The sequence below is a fragment of the Kogia breviceps genome, chromosome 12 (assembly GCF_026419965.1).
Source record: "Kogia breviceps isolate mKogBre1 chromosome 12, mKogBre1 haplotype 1, whole genome shotgun sequence".
Lineage (NCBI taxonomy): Eukaryota > Metazoa > Chordata > Mammalia > Artiodactyla > Physeteridae > Kogia > Kogia breviceps.
In genome coordinates, this window is record NC_081321.1 from 91,029,125 (window position 1) to 91,043,020 (window position 13,896).

At 51.6% G+C, this 13,896-nt stretch overlaps 1 protein-coding gene across 1 annotated transcript in view; it reads left to right on the plus strand.

Moving 5' to 3' along the window:
- The first annotated feature begins 386 nt into the window (after positions 1 to 386).
- Positions 387 to 13,896, plus strand: part of ISX (intestine specific homeobox) — a 98,078-nt gene continuing 84,568 nt past the window's right edge. Inside the window, 3 exon segments of the mRNA XM_059082474.1 lie at positions 387 to 467; positions 771 to 890; positions 1,152 to 1,389. Of these exon segments, the coding sequence (XP_058938457.1) occupies positions 387 to 467; positions 771 to 890; positions 1,152 to 1,389 (439 nt within the window).

Below are 13,896 nucleotides of genomic sequence, written 5' to 3' on the forward strand. Positions count from 1 at the left end.
ACACACACACCACCCCCCGGGACCCCCAATCCCCATCCTTCAGTTTCTCCCTGCTTCTTACCCCTCTTTTCCCCAACACCTGCCTCCCCGGCCGTAAAGAGGGTGGAGAGTTTCCTCTCTTATCAGCCGTTTTCTCCTCCTCCCTGGTTACACAGTAATTGAGAACAGAACTCCTCGCAAGGACGGGTCCGTGCTATCAGCTCCCAGGGGACAGTTTCCTGGACAAAGAGAAAGTGCCCCTTCAGTGCAGGCTCAGGAGGCAAGTAAGAGGCATGCAGATAGGAGGGGGTGCAGAAAGGACGCCGAAAGGAAGGGAGAGGCACCCCGGGCCAGGAGCCTACGGAGAGGCTTGTGCAGTGAAGTCAGGGAGAGAACGGAAGAAGGCGATGGTCGGACCAGAGACGCCAGGGGAGATTCGGACACCAGTGCTCGGCGCAGCCCCGTCACAGAGAGCCAGCCTGGAAGAGGTGACCCAGTGACCTCCTTCCAAAGCCTCCATCTGCAGGGCAGCCAAAGCACGGGTACTCTGGAAGGTCTACTCTGGAGTGTGGGCGCAGCGGAAGCAAGAGAAACCCAGGGGGGTTTCTGGGAGCGCCCCGCCAGCTGCACTGTGGCCCGGGACTGAGTGGGGCATTTGGGGCCGGCCGGTGGCACTCCAGCCTTCCAGAGGCCTGGCTGGAGCCAGCGGAAAGGGCCACCAGCCAGAGAAAGGGCAAAGGTGGCCACCCTACCTCCAGATCTCCCCGGGGCAGGCTCCCTCCTCCTTGCAGCTCTTTGCTGCCGCGTTCCCCACTGTCCGTGACCTCGGGGTGCCCGGCCTACGCTGGATCGTGAAGGGGACCACCCCGGAGAAGACTCGCTGTGGTAGCGCCGAACCCGGTTTGGCAATGGTGACTCCCTCGACGCGGAGCTGGCGAGGGCTCTGAGCCCCTGGGCACGGGGTTCAGCCCCTTCCAGTGTTCCCGACGTGACCTGCCTCCTTGATCCCAGGGTGTTTCTGAGGTGACCCACGGAGGTCCCCGTGGAGACATAACCCTGCTTGGATGATCCCACGTGAGGATCCACCTCCGCTCACCCTCTTCATTCCAGGGGCTTCAGGAAAGGAAGGACGACACCCTCCACTGGCATAGGCCCCTCTGACCCCCTTGCAGCTGTCCGCGGAGGGCGCCAAGGCGGGCCCGGCTCTCCATGGGGGGATGGAGAGGAAGAGCTCGGGATGCTGTGAGGCCCCAAAGAAGCGGGGCCTGTCCTTCTCCATCGAGGAGATCTTAAAGAGGCCGGCTGAGAGGAGTGATGCAGTCAGGCCGGAAGGGGCAGGTGGACAGGGCACCGGGCAAGCAGCAGCCGCAGACTCCGGGCCGAAGAGACCCCCGCAGGACCAGCCCCCGGGTAAGTGTCTTCTGGCCATTTCTCACCTGTTCCTGGGTCTCCAAGACCCAGCTGCACTCAGGCAGAGAAAGCTGCTCCATATCAACAGAAGAGGAGCCTTCAAAATTCAAAGAGATGTTAGGCACTGGGCTGGTAGCCTTAAATACTTTTCTACCCAGCCCAGGACTGTGGCTGTTCCAGTGTGGACCGAGGCTCGGTTCATTGCAGGATGCGGGGACCTAGGGCTTGTTCCTGTAACCAGGCCACAGCTGCGAGTTATCATTGATTCATTCAGCATTGACAGTGTGGTCGGCGCTGCCCCGGAGGCTGGGCACGTCTCTTCTTTAACTTCAGTAGAAAAGCATAATTGTCAGAACTTGACAGACGTGGAAACCCATCTGTAAAGAGAAGAGCTGGGGGATGCCCCCACGTCACAAAGCAGAGGACCCGAGACCCAGCCGCCCCCAAACACCTGCACGGTCTGTCACGTTCTTTCCCTTTGTAAGCAGAGCTCAGCCTGCACGGCCTCTAGTGGCTGAGGCTCTGCCCCGGATCTGCTCACCCTGATCACACCCCAAGCCAGTGCCCACCCCAGGGCTTGCCCCCAGATAACAATGACCAGATCCCAGACCCCTGCTTGAGAGCCAGCTTGAGGAGGGCTGGAGGAGGCCACATACACGCTAAGAGGCAGGAGTCAGCAGTCAGTGTCACCTCTCCCCCGGCCTGCTGAGCCACCGTGGCAAAGTGCCTTTCCACTCTGGCCTCAGCTTCATCCTCGGTGAGACGGCTGAGTGACGGAGGAAAGGGAGCTGGTGATGTCTCGAGGGTCCACTGGAGTCTGATAGGAGATGAGCCTGGAGTATCTCACAAAAGGGTCCCAGTCCTCTTTCCTTTCCACCCCTTTAATCCAAGGACAGGAAGCTCGGGGGGACCCGTGATGTCTTCTCATACCGAGCATGGAGCTCCAATCCCTCCACCAAGTCAAGTCTCCCAAGATGGGGATTGCAGTCAGAGGCGGGCCAAGGGAAAGACCCTGGCGGGCAACACGTCCCCAGGGCGCTGGCAGCTTTCCCAGTAGCTCAGCGTATCAGTAGGAAAGGGCCCCAGCTTAATTTTGAGGAGTTCATTAATATCTTCCAGTGAATTGAATGAGCAATGAGCATTCACAGAAACCATTCTTCTAAGGGTCTAAGCAGAGTCTCTCCTGCTGCAGCTACATACAACCCATGTCTGTCCTCTCTGCTGTGGGGAAAGAGAGAGATCTTATTTCCCCTCCCAGAGCAGCTTCCCTTCTCCTAGCCTGAAATTGGCTGATGGCAAAAAGGAGGCCAGTCATTCTAAACCTCCCCTGAAGCTGCTGGCATGTTTCATGTCAGCTGTCCCCCTGGACCCAGAGGAGACACCCCCCCCCCCAGTAAGTGCTTACGAAAATAGCAGTCATAAGATTGGACGGTACTCCACGGCTCTCATGGCAATCTCACGGCCGTTGTTCTATCCATTTGTCACAACTGTGAGCCCTACCTTAGAGCTGATAAAACCAGGAAGACAATCACCTGGAAAAAACCACAGAGTAGGTAGCATTAGAACTGAACCCTGGTGGTCTGAGACCATCCACCCTACAGTATTCCTGAATGTGGCCTAAATCCATCCATCTCCCCGCTGGGCTGGAATTCAGCATGTCCAAGACTCGCAAGGGTCGCCGTGGTGGTTTTCAAGATGACTTTGAGGGGCAGGCAGACAAAGAATTTTTCATTTTATAACGTCTTTATTGGAGTCTAATTGCTTTACAATGGTGTGTTGGTTTCTGCTGTATAACAAAGTGAATCAGTTATACATATACATATATCCCCATATCCCCTCCCTCTCGCATCTCCCTCCCTATCCCACCCCTCTAGGTGGTCACAAAGCACCAGGCTGATCTCCCTGTGCTATGCGGCTGCTTCCCACTAGCTATCTATTTTACATTTGGTAGTGTATATATGTCCATGCCACTCTCTCACTTCGTCCCAGCTTACCCTTCCCCCTCCCCGTGTCCTCAAGTCCATTCTCTAGTAGGTCTGCATCTTTATTCCTGCCTACAAAGATTATTTATGTCAATCGTTCTGTAATCATTTCTACACTAACCTTCTATTTATGATACATGATACCATTTACCTATTTATGGTCATGATGTGAGGTTTTCTTTTAAAATAAATGTATTGGGCTTCCCTGGTGGCGCAGTGGTTGAGAATCCGCCTGCCGATGCAGGAGACACAGGTTCGTGCCCTGGTCCGGGAAGATCCCACATGCCGCGGAGCAACTAAGCCCGTGAGCCATGGCTGCTGAGCCTGTGCGTCTGGAGCCTGTGCTCCGCAACGGGAGAGGCCACAACAGTGAGAGGCCCGCATACCACAAAAAAATAAATAAAATAAATTTTAAAAAAAATTAAAAAAAAATAAAATAAAATAAATGTATTTATTTACGTAAAACAAAAAAAAAGTCTGTTTAAATGTGAAGGAAATAATAGTGCAGGTGAGATGCCAGCATGTCAGAAACTATAAAGGTAACTTGCACAAACTGCAAAGAGCTGGAGTCTGTGAGAGGCTAGGCCGGGGAGGGCAGGAAGCTGGGATTCCAGAAACCTGGCCTCTAACACCTGGTCTGGCACCGATGCACTGGAGGACCTCAGGCAAGCCGCTCCCCTGGCTGGGCCTTCGTTTCCTCATCTGGAACACGAAAGAGCAGAGCTAGAAAATTCCTGAGGGCCCTCCCCACTCCGACACGCCACGACCAATTCCACAACAAGCTGCTTGTGCAAAAGCCTCGGTGGTGCCACTCGTGGGCATTTTCCATGGCAGAAGCTTCCTCCCTGCCGAGGGGTGTCCGTGCCAGGCAGGGCAGGAGCTACTCACCACCTCCACCTCTCACTGGCCCCACCTCCGCCAGTGCTGCTGGACCAGCTGATGCCTCTCCACCTCTGTCCTTTTCCCCACCAAACACACACACACACACACACACACACACACACACACACACACAGCATGCAGGAGCCCTCAGGGAATGGGCAACAGGACAGAAGAGGTGCATCCAGGGCCCTCCCCTGTCCCAATAATAACAGAGGAATAAACTCCTCTTTGTCTCCACTTAAAGGGCTTCACAGAGGGGCTCCCGGAGGTTGACTGGAAAGCGTTAACTCAGGATCCCAATCTCCTAGGGAGCTTGCGAAGAGGCAGCATTCCAGGCCTGGCACCTAAGACTCTCCCTCTAGCCTAGGGTGGAGGCCAGGTATCTATTCTAGCAAGCTCTCGAGTCTGACGCAGGTGGTCCAAGCCCCATTTTCTTGAGGAGGCTGAAGTCCAGAGAGGCAAACTGGCTTGTTCGGTGCTACAGAGCAATACGTACCAGATCCGGGGCCAGGTCAGCGATCCAGACCCAGGCCAGTGCTGGGCCTCCCTCATTTCTCACGGCAGGGACCAAGGTCCCTCCCCACAGCTTCCCACTCTCACAGGGACCCTCAAAGTCTAAGGCTTGGACCTTCCCCAGCCTCAGTGGAAAAATCCCAGAGGGTCTCCCAATTTGAAGGGATGCTAAGCCCAGCTGCCCGCTCACTCCTCCTGAGAGAGGAAAGCCCCCCAGAGTTCGGGGGTCCTCAAAGTCCAGGGAGACCCAGTCAGGAGGAAGTCACTTTGTACTGGAGGGGCAGACCCTGGAACAAGATCATCTCTGCACCTGTCCTACCGATGACCCTCTGCAGGGAACCTGCGAGTTCCGGCGGGGGCGGGGAAAGGGGAGAGGAAGATGGTCAAAGAAGGGACCGCTTCAGCGGGTAAACCAGTGTGGATCTTTTGGCCTGGGAGGGACACAGATATCTTCCCTTGTCCATTCATGGGCCATTCAGTCCCTCAGTGAATCATTGCTGAGTGCTCACTCGGGGCCAGGCTGCAGGCTGGGGAGGCAAAGGGGAATAAAACCAGAAGTAGTGGCCACCCACCTGGAGCAGAAGTGGGGTCAGCCATGAGAGTCCTGGCGACACCACCTTGGGGCGGTGCTGACTTCTGGCCCTCTTATCTGGTGGCGGTGGCCGGGGGCACCGGGGAATTCTCGAGACTGGAAGGATATCTTCTTACAGTGGTCAGCAGCGTTTCTACAAAGGGCCACACATTAAGTTTTGATAGCTAGATGGTCTCCGTGGCAATTACTCAACCCTACCATCATAGCTGCAAAGGAGACAAGGTATAAAGGAACGGGTATGTTTATCTTCCAATAAAACTTTATTTACAATAACAGGCAGAGGGCCAGATCTGGCCTCAGGCACTAGTTCATCAACCCCTAACCCCTGGTGTGACATTCAAAGTCCTGCACAGGCTGGCCCTGCTGATTCCCAGGTTCATTCCCCATCACGGCCTCCTGCCCCTCCCCTCCCAGGCACATGGAGCATCTCTCCCACTTCAATCTTTCTCGCCCTTTCAATGCCTCCAGACTTTGCCCTTTGGAAGCCTCTGAGCCCCTCCTCCTTCTTCTTCCTCCTTTTCCTCTTCTTGCCCTCATCCTCTCCCTCTGTCTGAGCTTCCTGTCGCCACGGTACCAAATTACCATGAACCGAATGGCTTAACACAACAGGAATTTATTATCTTAGAATTTCAGAACCACAATTCCAAAACCAAGGTGCTGGTAGGGTTGATTCCTTCCAGAGGCCCTGAGGGAAAACCTGCTCAAATGGCTCTCTCCCAGCTTCCAGTGGGTGCTGACAATCCACAGCCGCCTCTACAGGCCTCTGGGTCTGTGTGGAATCCTCCTCTCCTTTCTCGCATGAGGACACCTGCCATTGGATTAGGGCCCACCCTAAATCCTGGAGAATCGCATCTCAAGATCCTTAGCCTAACCATATCTGCAAAGACCCTATTTCCACATAAGGTCATATTCACAGGGACCAGGGGTTAGAACTTAAGACATTTCTTCTTGAGGGGAACACAGTTCAACCCACTCCACCTTTCCTCACTTCTTCGTCCCCCCTCATTTTCCTCTTTCCCCCCCCTCTCTTCCTGTCCCCTTCCTCTTTCTTTTCTCTTCCTCCCCCTCCTCTCCCTCCTTCCCCTCCCCTTCCTCCTCAGCCCCCAGCTGCCTAGAACTAAAGGCAGTGGCTCTGCTCTACTCTGGGCCCTGGGAGAAGGAGCCCTGGCTCAGGGCTGGGGCCAAGCCTTCTCGCTGTTCCTCTTCTTCCCTCACACTCTTCCATGCTGGGGTGATGGTTTCTTATTCCTTATGACTCCTCATAGGTCACTTTTGGTCTCCATACATAGAACTCTCAAAGTTCCTCTTTTCCTTGCTTTTTTTTTTTTTTTTTTTTTTTTTTAAATTCATTTTATTTACTTATTTATGGCTGTGTTGGGTCTTCGTTTCTGTGCGAGGGCTTTCTCTAGTTGTGGCAAGTGGGGTCCACTCTTCATCGCGGTGCACGGGCCTCTCACTACTCTGGCCTCTCTTGTTGCGGAGCACAGGCTCCAGGCGCGCAGGCTCAGTAAGTGTGGCTCGCGGGCCCAGTTGCTCCGCGGCATGTGGGATCTTCCCAGACCAGGGCTCGAACCCATGTCCCCTGCATTGGCAGGCAGATTCTCAACCACTGCGCCACCAGGGAAGCCCCTTCCTTGCTTTTTTAATCCATGCTTGTTGCTACAGAGGTTTACTCCTCCAAATACTCCTTGTGCTGTGGCAGCTGTTAATCATCTTTTGGCCACAACTGGCTCTTCTCCCTGTTTACGGGGCCTGGGGCTTTGGATACCTCTAATCTGGGAACTCTGCCTACCTGCGCTTGGGCTGGCCTTCTGTATGTATTTTCACAGAGATAAGAGCTAGTTAACTTCCTCCTCAGTTCTCGGCAGGAAGGGTAACTGAATATGGATTCCCGGATTGAATAGAATAGTTTCCTGTATCACAACAGGAAACGTCCTCTAGCTTCACAGCTTGTGTTGTCGTCTGTTCCCCTGCTTTGTCAAGTATAGAATGGAAAGGAATGAGGGCAGGAGGGAAGCAGACACACACACACACACACACACAACTTCTCAGTGAGGAAAACAGTTAAGCACATGTAATCAGCCCATGTTCCAGTACCCTGTGCCCAAATCCAAGCACACCGTCTGCAGAGCCACACGGTAACAACACAGAGAAAACATACAAACCTGACAAAGTGCTTTGAGAACGCAGAGGAGAGAGCAAGAAACTGCTTGAAGGAAGGCTTCAGAAGGAGGTGGCGTGTGAGATAGCAGTCAGGCAGAGGCAAGCAGGTGAAGCGGCCCAGAGGAATAAAAAGGAACATTCCTTCTGAGAAACAAAGACACTCAGGGTGGCTGGAGCTGAGAAATCATGGACCAATGTCGGCGGAGATGACAGGAAGGAGGTAGGCTGAGGTCACGTGTGCCAAGCTAAGCACCTTGGACTTTATCTATGTCCATCAGCATCTTTAAAACCTACGTTTGGGGAATTTCAGGCTTCCGCTGAGATGCACAGTCAGAGAGACAGCTTGGATGAACGGGGGACGAAACAGGCTACACTCTGGTGCCCGCACAAGGTGTCAAGAGAGGAGCGCTCCTGCTATTTGTTTTGTAGCGTTCCCACACAAAATCCTTTAAACAAAGGTACAACTTCGATTTTAAAAAGAAAAAAACCATATGAAAATGAAAAAAGTGTGGTAGAGTATGAGGGGACATATATGCTGAGAGCCATATATAAAAAATATTATGAAAGGGCGACCATACATGTGGGAAGAACCAACTTCACACTGCTGAGGGGTGGATGGGCACTGACCCAGTCACCCCTGGGAACAGGGCGCAAATCCGTGGCTGGAGAGCCTTCCAATGGTCTCTCAGCTGTTTCTTTTAGCAATTTCTTTATCCTCATCTCTTTCCACTCTAGCTATATTCTCTGGGTTGTTGTTTATTTATACAAGTAATCCACGCTTATTATAGAAAAATTAAAAATACAGATAAACAGGGCTTCCCTGGTGGCGCAGTGGTTGAGAGTCCGCCTGCCGATGCAGGGGACACGGGTTCGTGCCCCGGTCCGGGTAGATCACACATGCCGCGGAGCGGCTGGGCCCGTGAGCCCTGGCCGCTGAGCCTGGGCGTCCGGAGCCTGTGCTCCGCAACGGGAGAGGCCACAGCAGTGAGAGGCCAGCATAACACAAAAATAAAATAAAATAAAATACAGATAAACAGAAAGAAGATAAAAGAAAATGTAGCTATAACTCTACCATCTCCTATCCAGTAGTAAGTACCATTAACACTTTGATACATGGATACATAAAGATTGAGAGAGATTTTTTTGTACAAATATGGAGGCTGGTTTCTTGCACACTGAAATTTAGCACTTTACTTATCGATTAAGAAAAAAAATCTGTTGTGTTTCCACATGGAGATTCACAACAGACCTTGGAGAGAAGGAAATCTTTGACTGATTTGGGTTTTGATGGATGAGTAAGAGTTTACTAGGCAAAGGAGGAGGACAGGCTTGCAGACGTAGGGGGTAGTGAGAGCAAGTCCCTGGAGGATAAAAAGGCATGGCCGATTTGGGGAATCTAGAAGCGATCTGGTGGCGCAGAAATAATGGAAGTGCTGACTGGGCAGAAAGCAGATGACCCCGGAAAGGGGGGAGCCTGAAGAGCTTGAATGCTGGGCCAGGGAGTGTGCCTTGCACACTCCGGGCACAGGGTAGAAGTCTAGGACCACACCCGGAGGGAAGAGGCCAGAGCATCTCTGCCCTGGGAGGCACCTCCCTGCACCCCACCTGTCCTGTTCAGGTGTCCTCAGCCTGCAGGAGGGCCCCAAAGCGAGCCTGGATCTCCATCCTGCTGAACCAGCTGCCTTGGGAAGACAAGGACAAGGCCCGTTTCCGGCGTCTCAGCCCAGCTGCAAAGCCCCTGGGGCCTTAGCTGAGCGGCCAAGGCCAATTAGCAGACCGAAGAGAAGGAGTAGTCAGGGGAGGGAGTCATGCACTGAAAAACATCAGTTTATAATTAGGTGGCCTAATCACCTGTGTAAATTGTGTATTTCTTATGATCAATGCGCTAAACTTCTCAGGTTTGATTAAGTTCTGCTGACTCGTTCTCTTTGAAGACCCACTGAAGTGTGATTCAAGAGTTCCAACAATTAATAACCGGGTGAGGAGTAACTTGAAAGGGGCGGCAGTTCCCTGCCCCCTTCCTGCCCCATCTCCCCGCCCTTCCCCGGGTGCCCTTGGATGGGACTCCACACTCCCCATCGTCCTCTCTGAGCCGGGGCCCAGAACATCCCAGACCTTCCCCATGATTAAGAATCATCCCATGTTGGGCTTCCCTGGTGGCGCAGTGGTTGCGAGTCCGCCTGCCGGTGCAGGGGACGCGGGTTCGTGCCCCGGTCCGGGAAGATCCCACGTGCCGCGGAGCGGCTGGGCCCGTGAGCCGTGGCCGCTGGGCCTGCGCGTCCGAAGCCTGCGCTCCGCAACGGGAGAGGCCACAACAGTGAGAGGCCTGTGTACCGCACAAAAAAGAAAAAATAAATAAAGAAAGAAAGAATCATCCCATGCAATGGGTGCTCCATCCATGAACTGGTACTTCCAGCTTCCCGTTTAATGAGGTTCCTCCTGGTTCCAAAATTCTACCTGCAGAGTCCTGTGTTCTGCCTTCTCCTTTGTTCCATATTCCATTTATGCTGTTCTGCCTTCCCTCGCCTGCTTCGTCTCTCTCATCTCCTACTGTGGTCTGTAACCCAAGCCTCAGGCTTCCTGGCCCCCTCACTCCTTTGCTAGAGCAGCCTCCTCCCGCATTTGATGGGAAAACTGAAGTGTTGACCTTCATACTTCCTGAGCCAACCGGTCAGATTCTGCTCTTGCCCACCCTCCCTGCCCTGTGCACCGTGGGCAGGTCATCCTGCTCTGGGGCACCACCCGGAGCTCCAAGGCACCATCCTCTCCACTGGAAAGCTCCTTCTCCCCAGTCACCAGCAGATTCCCTTCCTCTCACTTTCCCTGTACTTCCAGTTTTCCCAACACCATCAAAGTCAGCTCTATGACTGATGGATACTCTCCTTCCTAGACATATGTGGCAATGAGAGGAAACTGCAACACAAGAAGAAACTTAAAGTGAGACCCAGATTATGACTTTTTCAAGAGCCCAATGAGAAAACCAGTAAGCTAGCACTATCCAATAGAACTCTCTCTGATAATGGAAATGTTCTCTATCTGTGCTGTCCAACCAATACGGTAGTCACTGGCCACATGTGGCTGTTGACCTATGGCTAGTGTGACCAAGGAACTGTATTTTTTATTTTATTTTAACAGCCATAGGTAGATAGTGGCTACCATATTGAACAAGGCAGACGTAAGGAGTTAAACTTTGAACAAGGGCCAGCCTTAGATCCTAACCTTGTTTCCCTAGCTCCAGGTTCAAGTCTATCTGTCTCCCAAAATGGCTCTTCTGGTGGGGTGTCACTAGTCATATTTCAGGGACCCCCACTCACTGGGGGTGATCTCAACTCCAGGACCCCTCTCCCTACCACTCCTTTTTATAGTTCTCCAATTTAGGGATATTCAGTCTCAAATAACATCCCAAGAAGAGTTGTATGGGGACAATCAGTGTTTGACTGTTGACACCCCAAGAACCCATGTTCAGTCTTAGGGGAGGGGCTTTGGCCCTTGAGTCCTGCAGGTCGGTCCACTTGGGGCTCAGCCTCCATCTTGCCAACCATGTGAATTTTAGACACCCCTCTTTCTTCACAGGAGAAGTCACTACAGCTCTTGGGCACATACACATAATCACCATCATTATCATCGTCTCTCAAGAATAAACATTTATCCTGAGAATGTATAGTTCAAAGCTAATGAGAATAATGTTTTTCTTACTGGCTCATAACTTGCCAAGCAGCCCCTCCCCAATTATTTTGCAGGGTAGGGTTCAGATCTTTTCCTTTTCACCTTATCTCCAAATTATGCCCTTCTGGTCCTAAAGGAAATACAGGAAAACCATATATATCGTAATAGCTGCTCCCTTAGCTACACAAATGGAAACTTGAAATAATCATTTTATTAAGGAATCTATAGTTAGTCACGAGCCCTTGTTTGCCTAACTTTCCTTCTGGGGAAAAAGGAGGAGATAGCTTATTTCTATTACAATCTACATTCTGTTTCTAATCCTCTGTTCTCCACATTGCTTACTTTCCTGTATTCCGGTTCGGCACCCTACGTTTTCTGTTTAGTATCCTCTATTCCAAATCTCTGTATTCCCAGAAGAATCCCAGATCCATGCTGTCCTTGACCTCAGTTTGCCCATCCACACTGGAACTTCCATTCTGTGAAATATTTTTGCAATTTTCTATAGAACTGCACTGTATCCCTAATATCATCTAAAATGCTGACCTTGTGAACGAATGAATGAGATACTTTCAGCATGACTTGCCATTTCTCTGTACATCAGTCCTGGCTGGCTTTGGCTCTATCCCTTAAATACACCACCAGCTCTAAACATAGAATAAATATCTCTTTTTTTTTTTAATTTAAAAAGTAGGGTGGACTTGAGGAGGGAAAAGGGGATAGAGAAGGAGAGAAGTCAGATCACATCAGCTGGTTCACAATCCAATAGCTTACTCTAGGGAGTAATCATGTTTGAAACCTCACTGTCCGGGACTCCCAAGGAGCTTCCAAGAGTCAGAAAAATGAGTAAAAGTACTTTGAGGGAATAACAAAATGGACTAACAAAAATAAGGGGTAGTCAGGAGGGGTGAGACCAAAGGCAGACTATGAAATGCACTTGTTGATTCTCAGAGATGCAGGAGCAATTCAGCCAGAAGAGTTATCCTCAGCAGAAACCTCTCCTCTCTGGCCCTCTCCTTTCGCCCACCAGGCAAGCCCAAGGCCAGGCCTTTTAAGCCATTCAGCCTCCAACTGAAGAGAAAAAGAATTACAGAAGGTCAGGGCCTTAGCGATTTGATCATTCAAACCCTCTCTCCTCCCCCATTTCTACAGATGTGGAGACTGAGGCCCAGAGAGTAAATAAAACATGGCCCAAGCTGTAGACTGGAGCCAGGAACAGAGCTCAGGGCTTCTGACATCCAGCTTAGTGGGTTTTCTACTGTCCAATGATAGCAAGATGGATAATAAGCGCACATACACACACACAAGTTAACTGATCTCTTCAGCTGTTAAACCATCACAAGCGAAATCCATTTTTCACTGTGTCTACTCCAGCTCATAGTTTGTGGTGGTTTTACCTCTTTCGGGGGGAAAAAGAAAGTGGACTGAGTGGAAGTAAGGAGACCTCAACAAGAGTTTTGATCCCCACCCCTCCTTTCCAGCTAACTCTGCTCTCTCCTGACCTGTGACATCTGACAGTGCACAAGACTCCAGACAAATCATTCCACGTTGTTTCTTGCGACAGTGTCTTATCTGCCGAATGGGTTGAGAACAGAGCCTAAATTTCACGTTTATTCATTTAGAGCAAATAATTATGAAGCTCCCAATAGGTGCCAGTTACTCAGCAAGTCCAGTGTATCGTCCCTGCCCTCCAGGAGCTCACAGTGGAGAGAGACACAGAGACACAGAGAGACAGAGAACAGCAGCCTTCTTACCCCAGAGGGTTTGGGTCTTGCCAATGCACGTGAGGGATGCTAGGACGGGACGTACCTAGATTCACCATCATTTTCTGAGAGCAGACTTTTCTTACAGGAGTGAGAGATCAGGAGCCATGGTGGTCAACTAGAATGGTAGGAACTGGCCCCAAAAGTGAAGGTGATCTGGGGCGGGCCGGGGGCGGGGGGTGTACCTTTCCTAGTATTCCTAAAATTGCATCATGTGGTCTTTGTTGCAAGTCAGACTAGAATTGTAACCCTGGCCTCAGAAGTCCATGGTCAGGGAGACAAACATGCCCCACCTGGTTTGGTGCTTCCTCCAATGTTCACCGTCCCTTGGTTCCATCAGGAGCTACAGCAAGGCTGGTTGAATCTCCATTCTCCCTACTCTCCTAGTTTCTCTCGCCCGTCTCCAGAGCAGCTTTCCAAACCCCTTCTTCATCCCTCCAGCCTCTAACCCCTCCCACCTCTTTCACTCTCTGCTGAGGACCTGAGCTCCCGTTGTCGTGTCCTGAACAACTCAAGGCCAGGTATAGCGGGCACCTCTGGGCAGCCTGCCCCGCAGCCCTGCTCCATCGAGCTTCCGCCAAAGCCCTCGCTCTTCTTGCTCAGTTTCCCCTGCTGAGGGACTTTACATGTGCGCTCCAGGCTGCACTCCACACTTCTCCCCAACCTCCCTCTTTATCGCACCTTCTCCACATAAAAGTTCTTCTTTTCCTCACTGCCTTGACTTCGCCCCAACCGCTCACACCCCATCCAATTTAATACAACATATACTTGTTGAAGTTCCTACCCAGTATCAGAGACACTGTATTTAGTGTGTTTGTGGATAACACAAAATTGTTCTTTTTCGCTTGGCTTTGACCATCCTCATTCGACCCAAGTAGTCTTCCTGTGGACCTCAGTGACGTCCTAAATGCCACATTCGGGACCACATGCCTCACAAATCCATGTTGGA